We start from the raw sequence: 25,925 nt of genomic DNA, 5'->3' as shown, positions 1-25,925 counted from the left end.
TCGGTTACGTCAAATGTAAAGTTATCTGCGGAGACAACCAAAAACGCCTTGTGCTCTATACTGACATCTACACGAACCTATACTTTTAGCAACAGCCCGTAGATAGCGGATGTATCGACATATGATTGTAGTAAGGTGTGTCTCAGAATGATAGAGCCACCTTAGAAAATAGCAGTTCTAAAAGTTCGGGTTGGGTTAGAAAAAAGTACAATATCACGTTATTCGTATGTTTATTTAATATGTATTTTTTTCATAACTAACACAAAACAAAAAAATTTCCGGTATAAAATTTAAAAACAAAACAGAACTATGTCCCAGAATGATAGAGCCAACTAATAATGCTACGATATTGGCAACAATGGTTGGTTAGCTCTATCGTATTGGCAACAATGGCGAAACAATCAGTTCAAATGTTTCGAATTGACAGTCAGTTGAAACATATTAGTGCAAAATGCACGTTACCAGTATGGGAAGAAGATAAATGCTTAACGATTTTTAAAATGGACAAATTACTGAAATGCTTAAAGCCAACATGTCAATTAGGTAAATTGCAAAGAGAATGAGACGCGCCCGACACGTTATTTCTAATTTTAGATCAGGCTTGGGAATTAAGGGGGGAGCCTGGTGTAGCGGATCGAAGAAAACGATTTTTTTTTTGTTGCATAAATCAATAGTTGAACATCACGACAATATGTTCCCAAAGCCGCAAAACGAAATTCGAAAAATTAAAGCGGATATAGCCGGTTTTGCTACGGAGCGCCAGGCTACCACAAAACTTTAAATGCGTTTTCTCGAAACGACAGTTTCACACTTTGCGGGCAATATTACTCCAAAAATATTCAACCAATCGACTTGGCCTTGTGCACGGATATTTGTGAACATTTTCTTCACAGAGCTAAGTTATTGGTATAATGATATTGTTTAAATAAATAACTTTTTTTACACATTTAAGGGGGGGAGTCTAGTGTAGGGGGTCGAAGAAATCGATTTTTTTTGCATAAATCAATAGTTGAATATCACGACAATATGTTCCCAAAGCCGCAAAACGAAATTCGAAAAATTAAAGCGGATATAGCCGATTTTGCTACGGAGCGCCAGGCTACCACAAAACTTGAAATGTGTTTTTCTCGAAACGACAGTTTTATACTTTGCGGGCAATGTAACTAAAAAAATATTCAACCAATCGACTTGGCCTTGTGCACGGATATTTGTGAACATTTTCTTCATAGTACTAAGTTATTAGTATAATGATATTGTTTAAATAAATAACTTTTTTTTAGACATTTAAGGCAAAATTTCGTTGGAAACAGTGAACTTTTTATTCAAGAGGCCGCCATTTGTTCATTTTGCATCTTTTAAGTTTCAAATTACTTCATTCTGTGCGTACACTCATAAACTAAAAGAAAATTGGTCGATTTTTGGTTTCAGATGAAACCAAAAGACGCTACGTTGCCCGCAGTGCAATAATTGCGTCGCCAACGGACTGGGCATAACTTTGTTATTTGCCGCTCTTTTTTAATAATTTTTTTTTTGTTATGTACCTTAACCTGTTAATACAATATCCTGAAAGTTTCAGAAAGATCTATCAAATACTTTCTTTAAAAAAAAATCCCGAAAAATGCCTCGATTTTCATTTAGTTACACCAGGCTCCCCCCTTAAGTGATCTTTTCGGCCGAGTTTCAGAGGCGACGCCTCCTTTCTCCCGCCGCACGTCTTGGCCCCCGCGGCGGCCCAGAAGCCTCGAGCCTGTGATGCCAGATCGAGGACGGGTTCCCTCGAGAATTTCCCCCACCTCGCGCACACTACGCCGGAGCTGCGTGTCCGTGAGTTGGACTCCGAAGCGCCGAGCTCACGGATACGCTGCTCCGGCGTAGTATGCGCGAGGTGGGGGAAATTCTCGAGGGAACCCGTCCCCGATCTGGCATCACAGCCTCGAGCACCTCAGGCCCGTGCCGTATGAACCGCGCGTGGCGCATTGGGGCGACACCCGTATCAATATGTTTCCACATCACCCATGGGGTACTATTATCGATGCGATTTTTTTTGTCAGTGGTGTCCCCTGTAGGCCTATTCCACTGTGCCGCGTGATAAAAAATAGAGTGGAAAAACGCGTTTTATCTAAAATTTAGATTTGCCCAGCACGTCGAAACGTGCGCGAAAATCTAGTTTTTCCAAACATGTTTAAAATTTTGTGTTTAAAATGTATACATTTACTAAATTAACGCTTTTATCGTTACATATACATCACCTGAAATCGCTGTCGTATTTATGTCATAGTAATTCAGGCAGTTAGAACAACAACGGACTAACCTACATTAAAAAAAAATTCCTATTGTACATCGATGGCTTGCAATTAGACCGCGCGCAAGACCGTCCGTGTAAAGGGCCCTTATGCCACCACAGCTACGCCGACTCTCCACGATCCCTGTCTTCCGAACTCCTCATAAATGGACGCCACCTATGGGCCTCATCGCACACCATAGGCCGTTGCCTAAATGCCGGTTGCCTACTACAATATGTAGGATTCCTTTTTTAGTAAGGCTAACTCACAGGATCGCAAGATAATAAGGAAGTTTATTAATACCATAAAAGGAAAATAATAAGATAAAACAGATATAAGGGATACGAGATTGTACATGGATCACGCTTCGGAAGTCTCTGATCAACTGGCTCACGCCACGCCGTTGCGGGCCTCTTTTGTTTTCTCGCCGTTCGGCTATCTCGCGCGCCTTTAATGCGTAAAGCCGCGTATTCACCTGCGCATTCGCCCCGAATGTACATTCGACGCGCACCGATTTTTTGCTCGTTCGGAGCTCTGCGCGCGTTCGCCGCGCATTCGGCGCGCGTTCGGGGTTGAGTGAAATTTGCGGCGTCCATTTCATGGTATTGTTCGGACCCGAATGCGCGCTTTGATGGACCGCCAACAAGCGGATCGGCCCGAATGCGCGCCGCGCCCCGAACACGCGCCGAACACCGGACGAGCAAAAAATCGGTGCGCGTCGAATGCGCAAGTGAATACGCGGCTTAAAATTAACAATCCTTCATATATGTATATATATATATACATGCGTATATATTCCGCGAAACGGCATCAGCAATCACGTAACGTTCTGCCTCTCGATCTCTCTGGTCCAACATTTCGTAAGGGATGCAGGGATGCGTGTCTAGTAGACAAAGAACTGTAGAGAATTGAGAAGTAAAATCACTATCGTGATTGTTATTGTTAAATAAAAGTTTTTAAAACCAAAAGTTAACACATATACCTAATGTTATCCAGGGATGTGCATTGGACGGCACTAAACTCGACGCTGAGAAAAGTGGTTGTATATTTCAGACGGTTTCACGTTGCTGCGTCATTTGTGTTTTCATTCATCCTCGCTGAGCGGTGTCACGTTTAAAATCGGTTACATTTAAAAAGCTTTCGGTGCAAGATGTAAGTAATAAAACGTAACTTTTACTTGGAGTATAATTTCCTTCCTATACACATACACCACTTTCAGAAGCGCGTGACTAAGGAGATTCAAAGTTTTCCCGAGTCGACAGGATACGTAAATATGTAGGTACGTTCCGCTAACAATAAGAAACTTTCTCGTTACTAATTGTAGACACTAGTTACACAGCAGGTGGGAGCTAAAGCTCGAGGTGGAAGTCGTCGAGACATCGGGAAATTGAGAGCTTTTCTCGCGGTTGGTCCCAAGAGTGATTTTAATTTCCCGCGTATACGATTACATAGGGAAAATTGGGATCGCCGTTAGCTGGAATGAAGTAAAAACGAACGCACGGTTCGCAAGGAAAAAGCGAGTTCTGCTATGCACCACACATTTGTATTTTACTTTATTTTAAGGAGCCAGCATATGACACAGTTACAGTTATTTAACGAATAATTCCACAGGACAGAAGTGATTCACCGACTTTTATCATAGTCGTCACAAGTAGTCGTGCAGTTACTGGTCCATTAAAAAGACGCATCACAAGCGGTATTACCTGCTTGAGGAACTAAAAATATAGGAAATTTAATTAACAATTATCCTCATGTCGTACTCCTTTTATATAAATTGCATTATATAATGGTTAAAACATCTCGATATGATATTGCACCGTTTAGTAATAATTTATACTTACATTATCGGACTGAATACTGGCCGATGCTGACAGATTGATGCCGGGTGCTTCAAATTTTATTGCGCTTGCTTCGACGCTCACCAACTGTTGACAGGTGAAATAAAAATACAATTACGAAAGAGGATATATGTCGCGCAGACAGTAGGGGAGACCGGAGCTAGTTCACTAACGAGGTTAGTTGACTAATTCCCTTTAATTGTTGTATTATGTTATAAATTATGCTGCGATTCGCGATATTGAAGCATATGAATGACCAGCTTGCCATTTAATGTGTCACCGTGACAAAACTTGCGTGTTCTATCAGTGAGAATGAAAAATCTAAAAGGTTTGGCGGGAAGTAAATATTTCTGTTCCGAATATTTATGAATTTTTGTCCACTAAGTATTGCTTGATGTTTTTTCATGAATATTTTGTGGAAACGTGATACGTTGACTATAATTTAGGGTATTTTATTTTATCCGGTGCGTGGAAGTTTTGTACGTACGACCCTTAACATGTTGACAATGTCGGACGGGGTTACTTGACTAACCATAGGAATACCACTAAAAATTGCACTTTATATCCTCAAGATGCAGTCGAGGCAAAGAGTTTAGCTGCTCAAATTCACTTCCCCCACCACAAATCACTCCAAACTCACCCCTACCAGTTTTACACCCCATCCTCCCTTTAAACTCTCAGGGCTACCAAATAGACTATAACAAACAAGTAGAAAATAATTACAGTATCTAACACCACGATACTTAATAAAAAAAATAACAGTGTGAAGGAGTGAAAAAAAAATAAAAAAAATTTGTTGGTCTTAGGATATATATGTACGCCTTTCGTATACTATATCGATGGAATTGGCTGCGTATATATACGCCTTTCGCAGGCAAAGGGTTAAAACTGAAAAGTAAATGTCAAGTCAACTAACCCCATCATATTTGTCAACCAACCCCGCAGTCGAGGTTTGTTGACTTATTGGTCTCGCTACTCTAAATATAATATAAACTACGACCTAGACTCAATTAAAACAATTTTAAAAATTAAGCCTGTACACCTAATGAAATTTGTAAACTTTTGGTGTGCGACAAGTCAATAAAATACCAATGGTCTGTTCATAAAAATTAGAAATGTTAAAAATTAGTCAACTAGCTCCGGTCTCCCCTAATCGTGAAAACAACTCGAATGCGAAACATTGAGAGGGTAGGGGAAACAGCATTGCCTTTTTCTTACATGTCCAAGTGTAAGATATTCAATTTAATACAGTGACTGTTGGATTCTTACCGTCGTGAAGCAGAAAACTGCGCAGAATAGAACACCGAGTGCGAGGCTTCGTTGGTTCATTTTTTTGAATTTCTCTTTGGTACTGTCGTTGCGAGTTCGAAAGTAGTTGTTCCGACTACAAAAATTTACGGCGCTTTTATACAACCTACGTTATCTTTTTGCACCATTATCGTGGACGTTTCATCCATCGCGGGACAAGTTGACGCATAACAGGGGTTCATTGCTTCGAAAGAAATAGGGGAAGACATTTATCCATTCGAAGTTATCTAATCGTATAATAGCATCGTTAATAACGATTGTTACATTTCGGCGACGCTGTCATAGATCAATATATGTCATGGTAAATGTACGGAACGTAGCGTAGAAAATCTTGAACAGTGTTTAAATTGGTCCCAATTACAAGCGCAGTTTTCTCATTAACAGTAGTATGTAATGCAATCGTACATAATTTTTTTTCTGGTTACTGATCATTTTCCTATTAGCCTAATTATACTAATTGGCCACCCTTCGGTAACTAAACATATCTAGAGTTGTAAATGCGACTCGCGTTATCTTAGTTCGAACACATGTATTCAGTCCATTTTACGGCATCGTACGCTCTACTGCTGTATTAGTTAGAACACATCGTCGTAACTAGAATTTCGACAGCACATTGTGTACGCAACTGCATTCAAGTTTTTCGGAAGCAGAAATGCTGCGCAGTTCTAGCGCGATAGAAAATAGTGCAGCATCTCTGAAAGCATGAAACTGGCGAGGAGCATTTGACCGATGTAAAGAAAAACGTATCGTTCCTTCCTATTGTTAGATAGAAGGAATAACGTGACATTGGATGGAGATAAGGAGGATGCATCGTCGCGTCGCAAACAGTCCGGGAGTAATTATCTCGAGATAATCCGATTACCTTTGGAGGCTGAAGTGTACCGAGTAGGGTGGCCCTTATTATCAACATGCGATTTATTTTACTCCCACCCCCTAATATGGTTCCATTTCATAAAAAATAGTCCCTGAAAAAGATTATTGCAATCGGACAACAGGAAAGGGTGCCGACCTGGCCTTAATGTTTAGAATCATCGCCAATGAAACGGAGATACTAAGAGAGGGGAAAATAGATAAAATTGATGAGAGGGTGAGGGAACGGTTGCATGCATGCGGTCTTGCACGCAGAACCAAGTATGTCGAGCGGAGTTCAGCGTGATAAGGTGCAAAATGCAAAGTTTCACTCCGCCTTGTCATCCGACTTTGCCATGTGTCTGCTACGGTTTGCATACATTTTGCATTTATAGTGTTTCTCGGTGGGAAGCACATTTCAGCATAGTCTTACTCGTATGTGTAGGTGAAACCTGTCCAACACCGTATACTTAAGGGGGGAGCCTGGTATACCGATTGTTTTTTTACATAAATCAATAGTTGAACATCGCGATAATGTGTCCGCAAAGCCGCAAAACGAAATTCGAAAAATTAAAGCGGATATAGCCGATTCTGCATTTTAACTTTAAATGCATTGTTCTCGAAACGACAGTTTTCAAATTGGCGGACAATATAACTCCAAGAATATTCAACCGATCGACTTGGCCTTGTGCACGGTTATTTGTGAACATTCTCTTTACAGAGCTTAGCTGTTGGTATAATGATACCCCATAAAAAAACTTCGAAAAAGTAAAAAAATTAAGTACATGAAATCAAATTAATCACCAAAAATTGAAGATATTAATAATTACAAAATAAAAAAAAGATGGGAAATCAAAATGAGCTGCAATTACATAAAGCTGCTTTCCAACTGCGCTTAAGATGAGACAAGTACATATAAACAGCTAAAATGCTGTGTTCATACATTTCATTACTCATACCGCGGACATTTTAATAATGTAACATCTAGACATTTGCCTGGATGTCCGCGGCCTGAAATTCAAATACTTGGCGTGGCCAGGCAAGGTCAAGGTGTCGATGAATAAGAATTATTTAAAAACGCAATATAATGAAAATGTACCCATATTGTCAGAGTTTTAAATTGACAAACTATCTGAAAGCCTGGGAAAGGTATGGGTATTGATGAACCGAAAATACATTCCGTAGATGAGAAACCATTGATGAATTCTACACTTTAAGGCCAGGTCGGCACCCTTTCCTGTTGTCCGATTGCAATAATCTTTTTCAGGGACTCTTTTTTTTATGAAATGGAACCATATTAGGGGGTGGGACTAAAATAAATCGCATGTTGAAAATAAGGGCCACCCTACTCGGTACGCTTCAGCTTCCAAAGGTAATCGGATTATCTCGAGATAATTACTCCCGGACTGTTTGCGACGCGACGATGCATCCTCCTTATCTCCATCCAATATCACGTTATTCCTTCTATCTAACAATAGGAAGGAACGATACGTTTTTCTTTTCATCGGTCAAATGCTCCTCGCCAGTTTCATGCTTTAAGAGATGCTGCACTATTTTCTATCGGGCTAGAACTGCGCAGCATTTATGCTTCCGAAAAACTTGAATGCAATTGCGTACATAATGAGCTGTCGAAATTCTAGTTACGACGATGTGTTCTAACTAATACAGCAGTAGAGCGTACGTTGCCGTAAAATGGACTGAATACATGTGTTCGAACTAAGATAACGCGAGTCGCATTTACAACTCTAGATATGTTTAGTTACCGAAGGGTGGCCAATTAGTATAATTAGGCTAATAGGAAAATGATCAGTAACCAGAAAAAAAATTAAATGCGATTGCATTACATACTACTGTTATTGAGAAAACTGCGCTTGTAATTGGGACCAATTCAAACACTGTTCAAGATTTTCTACGCTACGTTCCGTACATTTACCATGACATGTATTGATCTATGACAGCGTCGCCGAAATGTAACAATCGTTATTAACGATGCTATTATACGATTAGATAACTTCCAATGGATAAATGTCTTTCCCTATTTCTTTCGAAGCAATGAACCCCTGTTATGCGTCAACTTGTCCCGCGATGGATGAAATGTCCACGCTAATGGTGCAAAAAGGTAACGTGGGTTGTATAAAAGCGCCGTAAATTTTTGTAGTCGGAACAACTACCTTCGAACTCGCAACGACAGTACCAAAGAGAAATTCAAAAAAATGAACCAACGAAGCCTCGCACTCGGTGTTCTGTTCTGCGTAGTTTTCTGCTTCACGACGGTAAGAATCCAACAGTCACTGTATTAAATTGAATATCTTACACTTGGACATGTAAGAAAAAAGCAATGCTGTTTTCCCTACTCTCTCAATGTTTCGCATTCGAGTTGTTTTCACGATTAGGGGAGAGCGGAGCTAGTTGACTAATTTTTAACATTTCTAATTTTTATGAACAGACCATTGGTATTTTATTGACTTGTCGCACACCAAAAGTTTACAAATTTCATTAGGTATACAGGCTTAATTTTTAAAAATGTTTTAATTGAGTCTAGGTCGTAGTTTTTATTATATTTAGAGTAGTGAGACCAATAAGTCAACAAACCCCGACTGTGGGGTTAGTTGACAAATATGATGAGGTTATTTGACTTGACATTTACTTTTCAGTTTTAACCCTTTGCCTGCGAAAGGCGTATATATACGCAGCCAATTCCATCGATATAGTATACGAAAGGCGTACATATATATCCTAAGACCAACAAATTTTTTTTATTTTTTTTTTCACTCCTTCACACTGTTATTTTTTTTTATTAAGTATGATGGTGTTAGATACTGTAATTATTTTCTACTCGTTTGTTATGGTCTATTTGGTAGCCCTGAGAGTTTGAAGGGAGGATAGGGTGTAAAACTTGTAGGGGTGAGTTTGGAGGGATTTGTGGTGGGGGAAGTGAATTTGAGCAGCTAAACTCTTTGCCTCGACTGCATCTTGAGGATAAAAAGTGCAATTTTTAGTGGTATTCCTATGTTTAGTCAAGTAACCCCGTCCGACATCGTCAACATGTTAAGGGTCGTACGTATAAACCTCCACTCACCGGATAAAATAAAATACCCTAAATTATAGTCAACGTATCACGTTTCCACAAAATATTCATGGAAAACATCAAGCAATACTTAGTGGACAAAAATTCATAAATAGTCGAAACAGAAATATATACTTCCCGCCAAACTTTTTAGATTTTTCATTCTCACTGATAGAACACGCAAGTTTTTGTCACGGTGACACATTAAATGGCAAGCTGGTCATTCATATGCTTCAATATCGCGAATCGCAGCATAATTTATAACATAATACAACAATTAAAGGGAATTAGTCAACTAACCTCGTTAGTCAACTAGCCCCGGTCTCCCCTACTGTCTGCGCGACATATATCCTCTTTCGTAATTGTAATTTTATTTCACCTGTCAACAGTTGGTGAGCGTCGAAGCAAGCGCAATAAAATTTGAAGCACCCGGCATCAATCTGTCAGCATCGGCCAGTATTCAGTCCGATAATGTAAGTATAAATTATTACTACTCGGTGCAATATCATATCGAGATATTTTAACCATTATATAATGCAATTTATATAAAAGGAGTACGACATGAGGATAATTGTTAACTAAATTTCCTATATTTTTAGTTCCTCAAGCAGGTAATACCGCTTGTGATGCGTCTTTTCAATGTACCAGTAACTGCGCGACTACTTCTGACGACTATGATAAAAGTCGGTGAATCACTTCTGTCCTGTGGAATTATTCGTTAAATAACTGTAACTGTGTTATATGCTGGCTCTTTAAAATAAAGTAAAATACAAATGTGTGGTGCATAGCAGAACTCGCTTTTTCCTTGCGAACCGTGCGTTCGTTTTTACTTCATTCCAGCTAACGGCGATCCCAATTTTCCCTATGTAATCGTATACGCGGGAAATTAAAATCACTCTTGGGACCAACCGCGAGAAAAGCTCTCAATTTCCCGATGTCTCGACGACTTCCACCTCGAGCTTTAGCTCCCACCTGCTGTGTAACTAGTGTCTACAATTAGTAACGAGAAAGTTTCTTATTGTTAGCGGAACGTACCTACATATTTACGTATCCTGTGGACTCGGGAAAACTTTGAATCTCCTTAGTCACGCGCTTCTGAAAGTGGTGTATGTGTATAGGAAGGAAATTATACTCCAAGTAAAAGTTACGTATTATTACTTACATCTTGCACCGAAAGCTTTTTAAATGTAATCGACTTTAAACGCGTCACCGCTCAGCGAGGATGAATGAAAACACAAATGACGCTGCACCGTGAAACCGTTTGAAATATACAAAGTTGAAAGTACGAAGAGGAGGGGCAATGAATAAAATATTTGACACAACCACTTTTCTCAGCGAAGGCACTGCGCATTGTCGAGTTTAGTACCGTCCAATGCACATCCCTCGATAACATTAGGTATATGTGTTGACTTGTGGTTTTAAAAACTTTTATTTAACAATAACAATCACGATAGTGCTTTTACTTTTCAATTCTCTACAATTCTTTGTCTACTAGACACGCTTTGTACAATGCTCTCTTTGCAAGGTATTGTTAATAGCTCGAAGCTATTATAAAATTAAAAGGCAATCCCAAAAATTATTATAACATTAACTATTTAGTTTATTTCCATAGTTTATTAATCCTTTATTTAACTGTACGAATACTTACTTCGGGTCTAGTTCTTCACGTTTATCTGTTTTTGTTCATATTTTTATAAATGTTAAGGGGAATAAAATTTCGCTTATACAAGATCTATTCTACAAATATCTAAGAATATTTATCAATCATCTTTTTCTGTTAAAATCGATTACTATCATGAATATACAAAGTTTTACTTTAAATTGGTTGCTGTACGAATACTTTTTATGCTCACTGTATATAAGTACCGAGGCCTTCAACGAGTTAGGTAAACGACAAACAACGGTGGTCGTTTCGTTGAACTCTATTCTACCGTGCTAGGAACATAAGTTAGCCTGTTCAGTTTTTATTTAGCAATTAAGAAGTATTATCCACCAAGTCCACCATCAATACGCCTCGTGGAGAGGCACAAGAAGAAAAGTCCCGCCTGTTTCGTGCTCCCGATAAATTAAGGACAGATCCCTTATCTCTCGAGAATAAACACGCGGTCGAATATCAAAACAAAAGCACAAATCGGTCCTGCATTCCTTTGAAACAGATAGTGTCGGTTTATACAAGGTCCAACTGACGCGCTGCGCCTCAGAGTTTCCTCTATAGCAGCATTCAAACCAAGCAAGATGGAGTGAGCATTTAATCTCTTGCTAGGAGACCACCGTGCAGGCCACAAGATGAACGGAAAGCAGAGTGAGGTCTGAAAGACCACGTCTTAACTCGATGGGATCACCGTAAGGAATTTTTGCTATTGGGCAGGCCATAACGGTCACGAATTATAAACGTTTGCTACCGGGGAAACCTACCCGTATTCCTTTGAAACAGCAGCTTTTCACCTGTGCCCAGTACAGGTGAAATCAGACAGCGCGTGGATCGGCAAGCTTTTCGCGAGACTCGCCGAGCCCACACGCCGTGAGAACGCTCATGGCTTGCCAACCCGCCGCTCCACGCGCCGTCTGATTTCACCTTAATATCTCCTTCCTATGGCCCACCTTCTCTCGTACTGAATATGTCAGCGCGTGCTTCTGTTTTGATATTCCAACGCGTCTTTATACACGAGAGATAAGTGCTCTCTCTCAAATTTGTAGGGAGGACGTAGCAGGTGGGAACACGCGCAGGCAGCGGACTATCCCTTTTCTTCCTGTGTCTCACCGCGAGGCGTACTGGTACTTCTTCAGAGTGATTTTGATTCCTACTCCAATGGCAGGGAAACATTTTTCTATCTAAGATAAGAACATCTTCTTATTTTGTTAATGGAGGAAAATGCCACATCTGATTCCAAAAAGTTAATCAGGCTGATCAGTCAGAGCGTCTCGCTAGGGTCACGGTTTATGACCATATTGTTCCACGAGCCAGCGCCGCGGCGGTTAACAACAGTACCTACGTGCAGGTCCAGAGCCATCGTACGTACTACCCACACAGCATACAGGCGTCTTAAAGACGCCTGTCAGGCGCCTGAAAGGCGTCTTGAGTGTCCCACGGGCGGCTTATATACGCCTTCTGAGCGGCTGATGTTACAAAACGGAACGCCTTAAAGGCGCCTTAAACAGGCCTGAATTAGGACTGACAGACGTCTTAAAGGCGCCTGAAACAGGCCTGGATTAGGACTGAGAGGCGTCTTAAAGGCGCCTGAAACAGGCCTGGATTAGGACTGACAGGCGTCTTAATTATCGATAAATTAGAAACAAACAGTTATCAAAATGAAATCAGACTGGATAAAAATTCATTGCGATTTACTATATTTATTTATTTAAAATTTGTGTGCAGTTACTTTTATTAAGAGATTTCGAAAAACAAGGAAGTTCTTAGTTCGACACATATATTTGTGTCCCACGCCCAGCTGGCTGACGGCACCCTTGGAACAGCTCGTCTTTCGATGAGCCCAGGGACGAAGGCATACGCCTCGTGGTCTCGGTTACTAAGTCCTCGCTGCGAGGCGTCGAAATTCTGCCTCCCATAGTCTGACACAATATCACGTCGGAGTCACCAATGTAGGGGTTACCCGGCACGTAGATAATTCTAGCAGGCCCTACTTCTGCAGGTGATGCACACCGAAGATTGGGAGGGATAATCACTCGTTGTAGAGGAATAAAATAATACTGTATTTTGAGGTTATAAAGAAATGCACACGTTGCGCCCGTACGTACGCATAAGCGCTTGGTCGTCGAGGGAGTGCGTGGGCAGCGTGGGGTAGCTCCGTAGCTGACCCCCACTCTTCGCTTTCGGAAGGGGAAGACAGCGCTTCCTACAACACGACGCCCAAAAGGCGCTTTAGGGCGGTATTCTCAGTCGCTACTTATTCTTAAGCATGCGGCATCCTCTACTAACCTAGTAGCTAGTAAAGGATGCCGAATGCTTAAGAATAAGTAGAGACTGAGAATATCGCCCTTACAGACGCTTATAAGACCGTCGAAAGTTCTTCAAAAAGCGCCTTTTGGGCGTCTCATACGCGCCTTTAAAACTTTGTATAGATAGCGCCAGTGTAGTTCCACGGCGTCCCAAAGGCGCCTTTAAGATGCCCAAAAGGCATAGTTTACATAGATAGGCTATTTACATTACATATACATCTAAGAGGTAGGTGCGCGCAACCCTCAGGGTCAAGAAGACGTCGCCTGAACAAAGTTTATGACTTTATGACTTTCGGCCTTTCTCGACCGGAGTTTTTACCCTTACAGGACACCGACAATTATGAAAGCGAAGATAGAATTTTAAGTGGTTTTACGAGACGAGCCGCTACCCGTTCGACGAAATTTGGCACCCAGATGTGGAAGGAAAAATTAAGCTATTTATTATCCTTGGCTGGCCTAACTGTAGTTTTGAAAAGTACTGAATGCAATCCCAGGCTCTCGTACGCCTTCCGAGTTCAGGTATCAGATACTAATATTGTACGAGCACGTTCGAAAAACTGGCAAGGAAAACCCTCGAGAATCACAACGCGCTCTACGTGTTTATGAGTCCTGGCAATAAACTCTTCCTCGTCCTCCATTTTAATCTCGCTTAAAACCTTCCAGATGCACTGCTCGCTTCTAGCCCACATGCGTACAATAAATCTTTCCACTACAAAGGATTTTGAATAACGCTCTACATCTAGCCTCCATATCCCTACGTTTTATAGCTAACTTCACGCAATTACATATATTTACACTGGCGAAAACCGCAACAAAATACAAAAGAATTTAAAAAACTGCTACTAAATTTATTCTGTTTCCATGGAACATATTGTCGCCTGATTATTCTTAGATAAAACTGTCAATGTATCTGAGGGGGTATTCTCAGCACTTTCAGATACAACTTCTCTGGGTGGCTTTTCCGGTTTGTCAGAAACTTGTTGTTCTTTTTTGTTTGTGTGTACTTTTGGCTGTTTGTTTGTTTCCTGTAAAGCATCATTTAAATGTTTTCTGGAGAACCTCGTAAATTTAAAATTGGGTAAATATCTTAACTCTCCATTCCAATTTTTTAACATTTTACATTGCGATGCAGTTAGAATATCTGGAATTTCTGAAATACAGAGAAATTACATACACTTGCAAACTTTAGTTCTTTACAGTTAAAGCATTGGGTAAACTTTTCCTCTGGAAAATCTTTTTTTTCACCGAAAATTTATATGGATCGAAAGCACGTATCAAACAACATGCGAAAATAACAATTTTGAGTTTAGGAATCTATTCAGTAAAAAGTTATTAAGTAAAAGGAACTGTGAAATTTTGACGTAGATTCTAATCCGTAATGTGACCAACTATTATGCTTCAATTTGAATGGATACATTTTTTTAACCAATACTATACAACGTAGGCCACGGGCCTGGCACGGTCGCATTGGTGAGTATAATCACAGACCCTCAGATACTAAAACCGCACCCTCTTCTTACTTTTCCTAGGGAAAAAATTATTTTAGGTTATGCCCGAACTCACATCGGTTCGCTACCACGTTTTACGCCCCCCCCCCCCCCCCCGCCGCGCTAATCTAGCCCCAATCAATACTAATACTCTGGATAAATTAGAAAGTGGAATACGTTGTTTCGGAATAAGTCAACGGAAATACTGTACAGAGGGGAGAGACTGCAGTATTTAAATATATAACCTAACCAGACAATTTTGTTCGAAATGTAAAAAAAGTATTTTAAAGTATATTCGAAACACCTTAAGTATTTTATGCTGCCAAAATCCCTCAATGTAACCGTTTCGAAAAACAAAGAAACTACATACTCCTACCCCTCCAACCTCCAACAACGAATCATATGCGACAACTACTATAACTGTCACAATAAAGGTTACAAAATACGTCAAAATTTTGCAACTTTTTCGCCTCATAACTTTTCAACGAATAGATTTCTAAACTCAAAATTGTTGTTTTTGCATGTTATTTGATATGTGCTTTCGATCCATATAAATTTTCGGTGAAAAAAAAAGGTTTCCCAGAGGAAAAGTTCACATAAAGTATTTGATCCTTTACCAATTCCACAAGTATTGTATTCTTCTTTTTCACGTTCCTTTGTCATCCTAATGATATCTTCCCTGCTAGCATGCTGCCTATTCCTCTTACTACCTACAGATCGCTTTATAGTAATTTGTTCCATTTCTTCATCATGCCTCGCTATATACCTTTGAATCAAACGTACAATTACAAATAGGTATGGTTCCAATTTACATTCTCCATTTACCTACGTTTCTAATAACCGAGCAGTTAACTCTGGAGTGTATGGACACACATCTGGTACCATGTGTTCTTTGATCCACAGCATTTTCTCTCCTATTAAGTTTTGCTTTATCAAGCCACACATTTTTGCTTTCTGCCTGTTTGATATTCTAAAACAAAACACATTCATCATCTCTTTTCATTAAGCCTTTAAGAAATACATTAAACATAAAACATTCATGTAATTTAATCGTAATCCAACTTACTTTTTGGCTCTTTTTGCAATGGCAATAGATTTCCTGCTGTTTGGATGTGCAATCTTTTTTGCCTTTAGGAACTCCTTTCTCATCGCAGTAGACTATTAAAATAAAAAGAATATAGATAAGGCTGAAGACAAGAAAACATGCTATTGTTTTGGTTGAATTTGTTAATACAATTTCATCAAATCTTACCATATTGCTGATTTGTTATACTAAATATTATGACCAGTCAACCTAAAATATAGATCACGTGTTCGTTCACCCAGTTTCTTGGATAGAAAAGGTACGCAACACTATCTGTAGAGCACTAAAGAGGTGAGTATGCGCGTCCGCCATATTGGGTCCTCTAGAGAGAGAAGATTATTGAGTACCCGCCTTTTTGAGTATTGTCAAATTCACTTTATGAACAAAATATGCGTAATTGATATTGATGCATGGTAGCACGACACATTATTAGGGTATTTTATTACATTTTAGTTTATATTTGATTTATAAACCGAATTTGACAGCACTGAAAAGGGCGGGTACTCAATAATCTTCTCTCTCCAGAGGACCCAATATGGCGGATGCGCATACTCACCTCTTTAGTGCTCTACTATCTGTTGCGAGCCTCGCTCTAGCGGTGTTTAGCGTAAGCTCCTAAGGCGCGAAGTTTGAACTGAAGAAGTTTCATTTATTAGAAAAGAGTTAAGGGTGAACGTTTCAACTTTAGGTATATATGCTCTAAGCTTTCAACATTATATATTTAGATATTTGTCTTCGTCTCCTTCTTAAACGCTCGAAAACAATGTATGTATCGATAAAAAAGAGGAACATACGAAGAAGCCTGTTTCTTCTCCTCGCAATTCCTCGTTGACCTTGTTGCAATCCTGCGTGTTATAATAAAATCAGTTTGATCTCCATAAAATATCCTCGTTCTCTTCCTAAATATTTGTGAATCATTTAACAATTTAATTTAATTTCAGTTTATTAAGTTCATTGTGTTTTGAGTTATTTGTTACAAGATAATTAGTTCATTTAAAATCTTAAACTAACGCGTTCCGCGAGCAGAGTCCTTCAGGGCTCAGAGGCGGATTCAGAAGTCTTTTTTGGAGGGGGCGAAATATGTAAAAGTTCATAAGTACATTTTTTAACCCTCTTTTACAAGATTTAAAATTTGCTTGTAACTTATATTTTAATATCTCTATCTGATACTATAGCCTAAATAATTAAATTCACATTAATTTTTTATATAGAATAATACACAATTTCATAATATTTTTCTATTTTATTACTCTTAGGGGGGGGGGGGGCGATCGCCCCTATCGCCAACCTCTGGATCCGCCCTTGTCAGGGTTCCACGAACATCGAACCCCGCAGAAAATTTCCACAAGGCACAATTTTCCCCAGGCGGCCGCGCAACATATCTGTTGCTAGGCCGGTATTCATAGTCGCTACTTATTCTTAAGCAAATGCTTAAGCATGCGGCATCCTCTACTAACCTAGTAGCTAGTAAAGGATGCCGAATGCTTAAGCATTTACTTGGGAATAAGTAGCGACTATGAATACCGGCCAAGATTGTAGTAGTAGAGCTTTTAGTAGTATTATGCGCAAAATGTCAGCCTTTTCTGCTTGAGCGCCAATCTAGCGGCCGCCAGAAGAACTAGGACGAAAAAGTCACGCATTCTGAAAAGGAGTCGGAACACCTGTCTATTACACCGTGGAGGTGAGTATGCGTATCCGCCATATTGGGTCCTCTGGAGAGAGAAGATTATTGAGTACCCGCCTTTTTGGGTATTGTCAGATTCACTTCAATGGTTCCGCCCGGAGTGATGCCTTTTATTATATCTCCACTTTGGCTCTACTGTTGCGAGTTACGATCCCCGCCCTAGCGGCGTTTAGCGCAAGCTCTTAAAGCGCGAAGTTCGAAGTTTAAAGAGTTAAGGATGAAGTTTATTACATTAGAAATTTGTCTTCGCCTCTTTCCTTATCGCTCGGAAAACAATGTATTGATTAAAACAGAGGAGCGAACGTACGAAAAGCCTGTTTCGTCATCACCGACGTTGTTAAAGCACAGACGTGTTACAATAAAGTCCAACCTCTGATCAATCTTTAAATATCTTTGTTCCGTTTCTTAATAGTTCCAGTTACTATGCAATAATTTAATGTAGTTCAGTTCAATAAGCTTTATTCGGTTCAAAGTTATTCGTTACAAGTCGTTTCGTTCAATTAACTTCACACGTTTTGCGAGCAGAGCTCATCAGGGCTCCATGGACACTGGACTACATAGAAATTCCCTCAAAAGGATTCTGCTCGCGAATCGTGCGAAGTTGATTGAACAAGACAATTTGTAACGAATAACTTTGAACGACATAAAGATTATTGAACTGAACTAATTTAAATTATTGAATATTAACCAGAACTATTAAGAAACGAACAAGGATATTTAAAGATTGATCAAAAGTTGAGCTTTATTACAACACGTCCGTGCTTTTACAACGTCGGAGAAGAATTGCCATGCGAAGAAACAGGCTTTTTCATACGTTCGTTCCTCTTTTTAAAATTAATACATTGTTTTCGAGCGATAAGGAAGGAGGCGAAGACAAATTTCTAATGTAATAAACTTCATCCTTAACTCTTTAAAGTTCGAACTTCGCGCTTTAAGAACTTGCGCTAAACGCCGCTAGGGCGAGGATCGCAACTCGCAACAATATCAGTAATGGTGACGACGCCTATTGGCGACGAGAATAACATCGAATGCGGTTTTCTACCTTGACATTTTTATGTTAGGTATATGTATATTTAAAAAAATTTCTATTGTTTTTTAATTATCTGGAACATGATCAAACAAATATATAGTAACCTATTATAAAGATTTTTAGTTTCATTAAAGGCGTATTAATGAAATATTATGCGAAGAAAGTATCTTGAAACTTGAATATTTATCAGGAGAAAGAAGTATATTTAATTGAGGTAGAAGATGAAGCTGAAAATGCTTTATGTGATATTACTCCTCTTAATTTTAACATCAAGTGGAACGGGTTTTGGCAGAAAAAAGTCTTTTAATTGTCGAAAGGAGAATGAACAGATGTTAAGTAAAATAATTCATTACAACCCTCTTACTGATCAAAACGCCACAACCGATCATTATTACGACTGTGATGCAACTGAGTTCGGCATAGTGCAGAAGATTCCATATCTGGGTGCTTGTTCCGCATCTGACACCATAGAAATTAATTTTTCATCTGCCTGCGTTCGATGCGGAATATGTCTTGCAATTGCTAAAAAGGTCTGTCTCCATTTATCACCTATATATTCATTATTTCCTCCTTTTATATTTAAAAATTATATTTATTTGATAAAAACGAAATCTTGCATTGTTCATGTTTTAATTAAAGTTTACACATAACAGTTTATTTTCTCAATAAATTTTAATGTTTCAAAAACAAAATTACACCTGCAGTAATGCCACAAGTGAACGATAACAATATTTTACTTCGCAAAGAAAAATAAAGAAATAGGAACATAAATCTCATTTTTCTTACGAAAAACAGCACGTTTCAGTTTACCACGTAAAGAACATCTCATCACTTCTGACGAATATTAGCACGTTTGATCTTCCACCGCAAAGACTAACGTATTTGACTGCTTAGCCACGAAGAATAGCATATTTCGTACTTTGCGGCGAAAACTAGCACATTATCCTGTTTCGCCACAAAGAATAGCACGTTTTGGATTATACTGTAGAAACTATCACGTTTCGGCGCGTGGTTAGTTTAAATTGTTGAAGTGCATTTTGCATCGAAGAATTCAACTTTTGAAAATATTGTTTAATAAATAATAACTCCATCTAATCTCCAAAAGGAAACACGTATGAAAATTTTCTTCTACATTTCTACTTCTACATTTCAATTTACACAATATTGGAGTTTTACTCTACATTCGTGTTACTGAAAATCGTTCGGACAAAAACGAACCAAATGCATAAGTCTTATGTTAAACAAATTGTAGTCGTTTATTTAACAAACTTTTTAATGTACTATTGTCAGATAAACGAAACACTACTGGATGTCCACGACATGATGTCACCCAGTGCATGTTTGAACGATACTGAAATCGAGCTTCTTTTAAGAACCATCTGCGATCATTCCTTTCAATAGTAAACTTACATAGTATGCATTCCTCTAAAAACTTAACTAAACTATTATTAAAGACTCGTACTTCTACAGTTACGCGCTTCGAGAAGTTGACGGAAAAAGATTCATTTCTGACAGGTTACCTGGCTCCATTTTAGTGACCACGTCTGCGGATGGACTTTGGAGGAAGAAGTCAGTAAATAGCAATTACAATCTGAGTGTAATAATTACTATTCTTTTTTTAACGTTGACTTTTCTTTAGATTGAGAGACTCGTGTCACTATTATCTCGATGAAATTGGAGAGTTACAGTTATACGAGGAATGGAAACAGTCGTGTAAAGCCGAAGAAAAATTTCCCAATTTGTCGAACGTTTTGTGTCGGTAATAAAAAAACAAAGCTGTCGTTAAAGTCGGATCCGGACTAAGCGCGCAGCGCTGCGCGATGTTGCTCTGCGTTGCCAGGTATCCACCAAACGCATATTTCTGACACATGTTTGCGAGTGTTCACGAACAGCCGCGAACGTTTGCATTGAAGCATTTGCTGAGTGTCTGCACAAAACATAGGTATGCTTACGAGCAGAAACGTATTCAACAACAATCGAATTTGTCAACACTGAATGTGCCCGATCACACACGAACGGCGTGTTTCCTTTAATGTACCGACATTGGTCAGATTGCTGGCGAATGTTCGAAAATTTTTACTGTTCGTGCGCGCCTCGCGCTTCCTCTGAAGCGAATTCACGTTAAGGTAGGATTTCCTACAGTCCATTTCATGTATATTGGCCGGTGAATTCGGTTTCGGGAGCAGCGCGCGAGGAGAAATCAGCCACCACCACCTGACGCTCGTGGATTGGCAGTTGAAGTTGGTGAGCCCCCGAAGGGTATGGTGGGGTAACGGGAACGCTGTTCGACTCCGCCTGAACATAGCCGTGTGACTGTTGTTTATTCTTAGCATAATAGCTATGCGTAGATCAATACGAGTTGAAGCTATCGAGAAAGAATCAATGTTCTGACCAATAATACTCCTGAATTTTTTCCGACCTAACAAACACCTATTCTAATGTATGTATTTCTACGCTAAGAACTCGGTTTGGCCTACACGTCTGGAGCTTGGCGCTATCCCCACCACTTCTGACTCGCTCTTGTTCTGCGAAGGCGAGAGCGAGATGGAACGACAGCATGTCAGAGGGACTGAAAGCAAGCGAGAAACGGTACGAGACAGATGAGGCGTTGATACATACTTTGTCTCGCTCCGTTTTTCGTACGCCTGATACTCCGTCCTTTGCGTGCGCGCCGGGCATGAGCGTGTTTATACTCCGTGTCAGTTAAGAAGGAACCCGTTTCGCGCATGTAGAATGAGCTCATTGGCTCCGAGAAAGCGTTGGTGGGGGTACAACCAATAGTGGCTTCTCCCGGCACCAATGAGCGTCAACCTGCGCAGAACCGGTTTAAAACTCGTCGATCGGCAGGTTCCTTCTTAAATGACAGGGAGTATAGACTCCCTTTCATTCCATCCCGCTCTCGCCTTCGGCAAGAAAGAAGCGAGAAACGACCACTTGGAATCGTGTCCCGTCTATGTAGTTAAGGTGGTGGGGATGATTCGCTGCATTTGCGCGTACCTCACGGGCACCGAATCCCCACCGCGCGTCGAGCAGGCGTAGAACGAGAGAGAGTGAGAACGTAGAGAAAGGAGCACCGAGGCAGGCAAGCGGTGTGGTGGGAGAATACCCCTCACGAAACTCACCGGCCAATATACATGAAATGGACTTTAGTAACAAAATACACATCACTAAGTGTCACCCATAGAAATATATAGACGGAGCGTAAGCTGAGGGGGGTGTAAGATTCGCGGTAAGGGGAGCGATACAGGCAAATCGGGTAACGCAGTGGTTATGCGTGCCGAATGCTTCCGAAGCTAACCCGACGTGCCTGTATCTGACCCCTGCCTTATCCCCTCCAAGCCTACCATTCCCCTCGCCGAAAGTCCCTGCTTCTGTTCCGTCTATATATGTCTATGGTGTCACCCCCCTGGCGGGGCCCCACAAGCAACCCAGCCATATATATTTACGCCGCGAGCCTACGAGCACGCACGTACACTACTGCAGTTCTCCTCACCGATTTTAACCTTAGCAACGGGACAGGCGGGTTGCTCGCAGTTAGGTGCTAAACGCGGCTCCCTGTGCACCCCTGCTCTACGGCAATAACGGTATATTTGTATCGGTCGCGCCGTGACGTACCACAATTCATCGCATGGCGTGATTGGAGTGGACAAGTCGTATCTTAATATATAAAGCAGAAAGTGTTTGTGTATATGTCTGTCGCCTAAAAACTTCCGAACAGTAAACTCTGGGATCACCAAATGTGCCCCAGCTCATTGTGCCTAGCTGATCCAGATGAATGTGACTATTTTCACACCAAAAATAAAAAACATTATTTTATATATATATATCTGGGTTGACTAACTGGTGGCTCGCGAGCCACGGGGGGTTCCTCCGCTTTGCTGCTACGCTAAACGGCCCCCCTCCATACCTACCAGACTCTGACGATCGCAGTGGATTTCTCCGTCTTTCCTTCCCTTTTCGACTGCGATCGTCAGAGTCTGGTAGGTATGGAGGGGGACCTTTCAGCGTAGCAGCAAGGCGAAGGTGCCCCCGGTGGCCCGCGAGTCACCAGTTTGACCAGTTATTCAACCCTAAAGTGACCAGACGACCCGCATTGTGCGGGACAGTCCCGCACTGAAAAGTGTCCCGCAAAGTGTCCCGGATTGGACATGTAACCTTTTACATTTTCGCATTGGCATAAAGTTACTGTTTCCTCTACTTTTTTGTTGTGAAAAAAAAAATTTAATTTCGTTTCAATGTATCATCTTATAATCACAAGTATGTATTTCTAAATATATTGTAAATGCTTTAATAAACTACGGAAAAGGTCTCCTCACGCATCTGTTAACCTTTTTTTCTTCTCTTTGCTTGCTTGCTTGCTTGTCCCGCATTGGAACAGAACATATCTGGTCACTTTAGTCAACCCCGATATATATTATCAGAATCTAAAATTCGGACGAAGCCGAGTAGTAAAGGTAGTTAGTGTATATACGTCTATGTGAGGTCACGCGTAGGGAATTGCCTGGCAATTCAATAAACGTCGGTACATCAAGGGAAAGAGCGCGTTCGTTGTGCATTCAGTTTGGACGGGTGCTGCAACAATCTTTCTATAAGTAGACTTGTCGTGGAACAACTGCAAACATGAACAATGCTGTTGCGGGGTATTGCACGGCTGCGCGCAGTTCGCGCAGTTCCGTTGCGCAGTGCGAGTGGTCTGTATCCGACTCAAGGGAATATCCTTTTCGAGTCGTTGTTCTTAATTGATGGTTTGCAGAAGCGCAGTTAATACACTACGAGATTGCAAAAGCGTGGAGGACATGTATAAATATGAATCTTGCGACAAAACGTACAATGCCAAAATAAAAATCACCGCAACTTATGGCAAATATGGTAAACGCGATTATTAATATTTTGTATGCATACGGTGCGGAAGAGAACTAGTAAAATTAGATCAATTCAAATATGTAGTTGGTAGTTACTTACATTTTTGTATATATTTATTTTCCAGTTAAAATAGCAGAACTTTATTATAAATTTATTACGTTCCTTTATTTTTTACATACACTATATCAATGTAATTTATTAAGCAGATTATAACGAATTATGAGTATTAGCGATATTTTCATTATTTCTGGCCAAATGTGTATACATTTATCATAATCACACCAATCATTTTTTGCTTGTCTTTTGAATAATTTTACGTATTATACAAGTAATACAGTATCTGTTCAGTGCCAAATAAAAACGTTTAAGTGCACTTTGGTCCATCTGTCTCAGGCATTACACAGGAATCACGCGTAAAACATTTCAGCTAGTTCCAAAGTTCATCGTTTTCTTCCTACTAGATATCCTCGTACAACCAAGGTCTACTCGAGGTAACCACATAGTGTAAAGCTAAATCAAGATTTCATACTCGATTATGCCATACTTTGCTTCCGAGAATATTAAGTAACAAGTTTTTCATAAATATTTAACTTCTTAGTGACTAAATAACTTACCATACGTGTATCTACAATGACAAAAGAAAATTCCTATGTCCGTGTACTGCTACTACAAAAGTATTAATATGTACGTCGATTTCTTGCTTTGAAGGGTTTCAAAGAACGGGTTAGACTACAGTGTTCAACAATAACTATAAATAATCTTTATTCAGTCATGAAATAAATTAAGAAAAGATGAATAATGTATTTTAACAATTTAATAGAGGAGCGTGTGAACATTAATAAAGATATGAATTTAAAATACCTATCTCACGTCGTATGTATTAATTTTTCGACTATTTTACCCCATACATTCATACGCAAAGTGTTGAGAAAAATCGATTTATGTAAGTAAAATGTACACTTCTATAAAAATGAAGACACAACTGCATATTACAGATGCACGGAAAATGAGATATGACTTATTCCAGTTACGCGACCCACATTCTCGGACAATACTTTTGATACATTCCAGAAAATACCGACGTGGACACACGTCAAAACCGTGCACAGGATGCAAATCCCTCGGCGTGGAAACACGACGACGCCACAAAAAGTTCTAATCTAAACAATTTACCAATAAACATTAGTCGATATTTCGTTTTCGTGTTGTGCGGCAAGTGTTGCAAACCATCTTTTACGTGCTGTCATAATTCTTATAACGAAACTGCGTGTGATATCAAATCTTACGTAAAACTGGGAATAAATAGAAACTAAAATGCACGATACGTTACGTGCCGCTGGTGGACAAGATATTGTACCTTGTGAGTTAAACGTTTCATCGGTTTAAACTTTTTCAAAATGACAGAGACAATGTTGAAGCTGGTGCTGGAACTTGGCTATCAAGAATGGTCTCAAACCCAGGGTTGGTGAAAAATGACGACCATGATTTCCAGCTTGTGTGAAAGTGTCTTGTTACTTTGATTGAAGAAGCACGCATACAACTATACTTCTACATATGTATACTGACGATATCTGCTCCGTTGTAAAGGATGTGTAAAAAGTAATGGTCACTGCTTTCAGGGGTGAATCTAGACCTCTGGATTGGTGGGTGTCCGCAAAACCAACTTGGTTGAAAATTATTTATGACATTGAAAATTAACCCCTTGGGTGGTAAGCAACTCTGGGGTACACGTGTCTCAGGAGTAAGGTTTGGTTACCAACTATGGTATCAGCGAATGAAGTTTCCTTTCTGAGGCTGATAAAAATATAAATCTCAATATGTAACATTTGGAAGAAATAATTGTAATAAATGAAAGCTAATATTGGGTAATATTCAAATAAGAAAGCATAGTTCACGACCGGGTATGCATAATTGTACTGCATTTGGTATGTAAAAGTACTCTGGCACACCCGAGCCCGACCATACCGCTCAAAGGGTTAATGCTATTTTTTTTTTACATAAATGTGCTCTGCTCAATCAGAAAAAAGTTAAAAAAGAAACCATATACTGCAAGCGTACCATTTCGCCGCAAAAATTGTTAAAGTTTACGCAAATGTTAGAGTGTGCAGGCTCTACACCAGACCTGAGGTGCATAAAGAGCCGAATTGGGAGCCGGAGAACTCTGCGAATCTGGGCGGCGCGGCGGTCTTAACGAGCGTGGAGCTCTTAAGGTGCGATCCCACGGGGCGGGCCTCAAGGCTCGCCCAATTTGGGTAGCGAGCGCGTTTCGGCAAGTCATGGGCGTTTCGATTTTCAACGACACGGCTAGCCCAAGCTGATCATTCCCTCGGCGCGTGGCTCGGCGAATTTCGCACCGTACTCTGAGCCACGCGCCGTGGGATCGCATCTTAAGGATGTATCGGACGTACAATATTATATAGACAAAAGTGTATGAAATTTGAAATACCTGAATATCGACGTCTTACCCATAGTAAAT

General features: G+C 40.0%; 2 protein-coding genes and 3 long non-coding RNA genes across 7 annotated transcripts in view; 3 read left to right on the top strand and 2 right to left on the bottom strand.

Annotated features, from left to right (window-relative positions):
• Window positions 1–3,165: 3,165 nt before the first annotated feature.
• Window positions 3,166–5,548, bottom strand: LOC143371274 (uncharacterized). 2 transcript variants are annotated; one of them, XR_013085995.1, is made up of 4 exons: window positions 5,390–5,548; window positions 4,124–4,207; window positions 3,265–3,997; window positions 3,166–3,180 (listed from the first exon to the last, which is right to left on the bottom strand). It is a non-coding gene; the product is annotated as an uncharacterized LOC143371274 (long non-coding RNA). The 2 variants fall into 2 exon arrangements; XR_013085994.1 differs by lacking the exon at window positions 3,166–3,180 and having other exon boundaries at window positions 3,804–3,997.
• Window positions 5,549–8,391: 2,843 nt separating this feature from the next.
• On the top strand, window positions 8,392–10,137 carry LOC143371817 (uncharacterized). The gene is made up of 3 exons (XR_013086126.1): window positions 8,392–8,550; window positions 9,734–9,817; window positions 9,944–10,137. It is a non-coding gene; the product is annotated as an uncharacterized LOC143371817 (long non-coding RNA).
• Window positions 10,138–14,128: 3,991 nt separating this feature from the next.
• On the bottom strand, window positions 14,129–16,174 carry LOC143371676 (translation machinery-associated protein 16). 2 transcript variants are annotated; one of them, XM_076817136.1, is made up of 5 exons: window positions 16,041–16,174; window positions 15,855–15,946; window positions 15,618–15,758; window positions 15,406–15,554; window positions 14,129–14,451 (listed from the first exon to the last, which is right to left on the bottom strand). In XM_076817136.1, exons 1-5 carry the CDS (start codon window positions 16,041–16,043, stop codon window positions 14,150–14,152), a joined length of 687 nt encoding a protein of 228 aa, XP_076673251.1. In that variant the 5' UTR covers window positions 16,044–16,174; the 3' UTR covers window positions 14,129–14,149. The 2 variants fall into 2 exon arrangements, with proteins under 2 accessions (XP_076673251.1, XP_076673252.1); XM_076817137.1 differs by lacking the exon at window positions 16,041–16,174 and having other exon boundaries at window positions 15,618–15,783; window positions 15,855–15,936.
• Window positions 15,068–25,925, top strand: part of LOC143371694 (uncharacterized) — a 174,783-nt gene continuing 163,925 nt past the window's right edge. Inside the window, exon 1 of the long non-coding RNA XR_013086092.1 lies at window positions 15,068–15,222. This is a non-coding gene — a long non-coding RNA (uncharacterized LOC143371694). The remainder of the gene's footprint in view (window positions 15,223–25,925) is intronic.
• LOC143371275 (uncharacterized) lies at window positions 18,586–24,718 on the top strand. The gene is made up of 5 exons (XM_076816243.1): window positions 18,586–19,116; window positions 19,877–19,986; window positions 20,057–20,155; window positions 20,226–20,345; window positions 23,340–24,718. The coding sequence occupies exons 1-5, from the start codon at window positions 18,808–18,810 to the stop codon at window positions 23,470–23,472; spliced, it is 771 nt and encodes a 256-aa protein (XP_076672358.1). The 5' UTR covers window positions 18,586–18,807; the 3' UTR covers window positions 23,473–24,718.

This window comes from Andrena cerasifolii, chromosome 7 (genome assembly GCF_050908995.1).
Source record: "Andrena cerasifolii isolate SP2316 chromosome 7, iyAndCera1_principal, whole genome shotgun sequence".
NCBI lineage: Eukaryota > Metazoa > Arthropoda > Insecta > Hymenoptera > Andrenidae > Andrena > Andrena cerasifolii.
The sequence above is the reverse complement of the archived record's forward strand: the minus strand, read 5'-3'. Positions and strand labels throughout refer to the sequence as shown.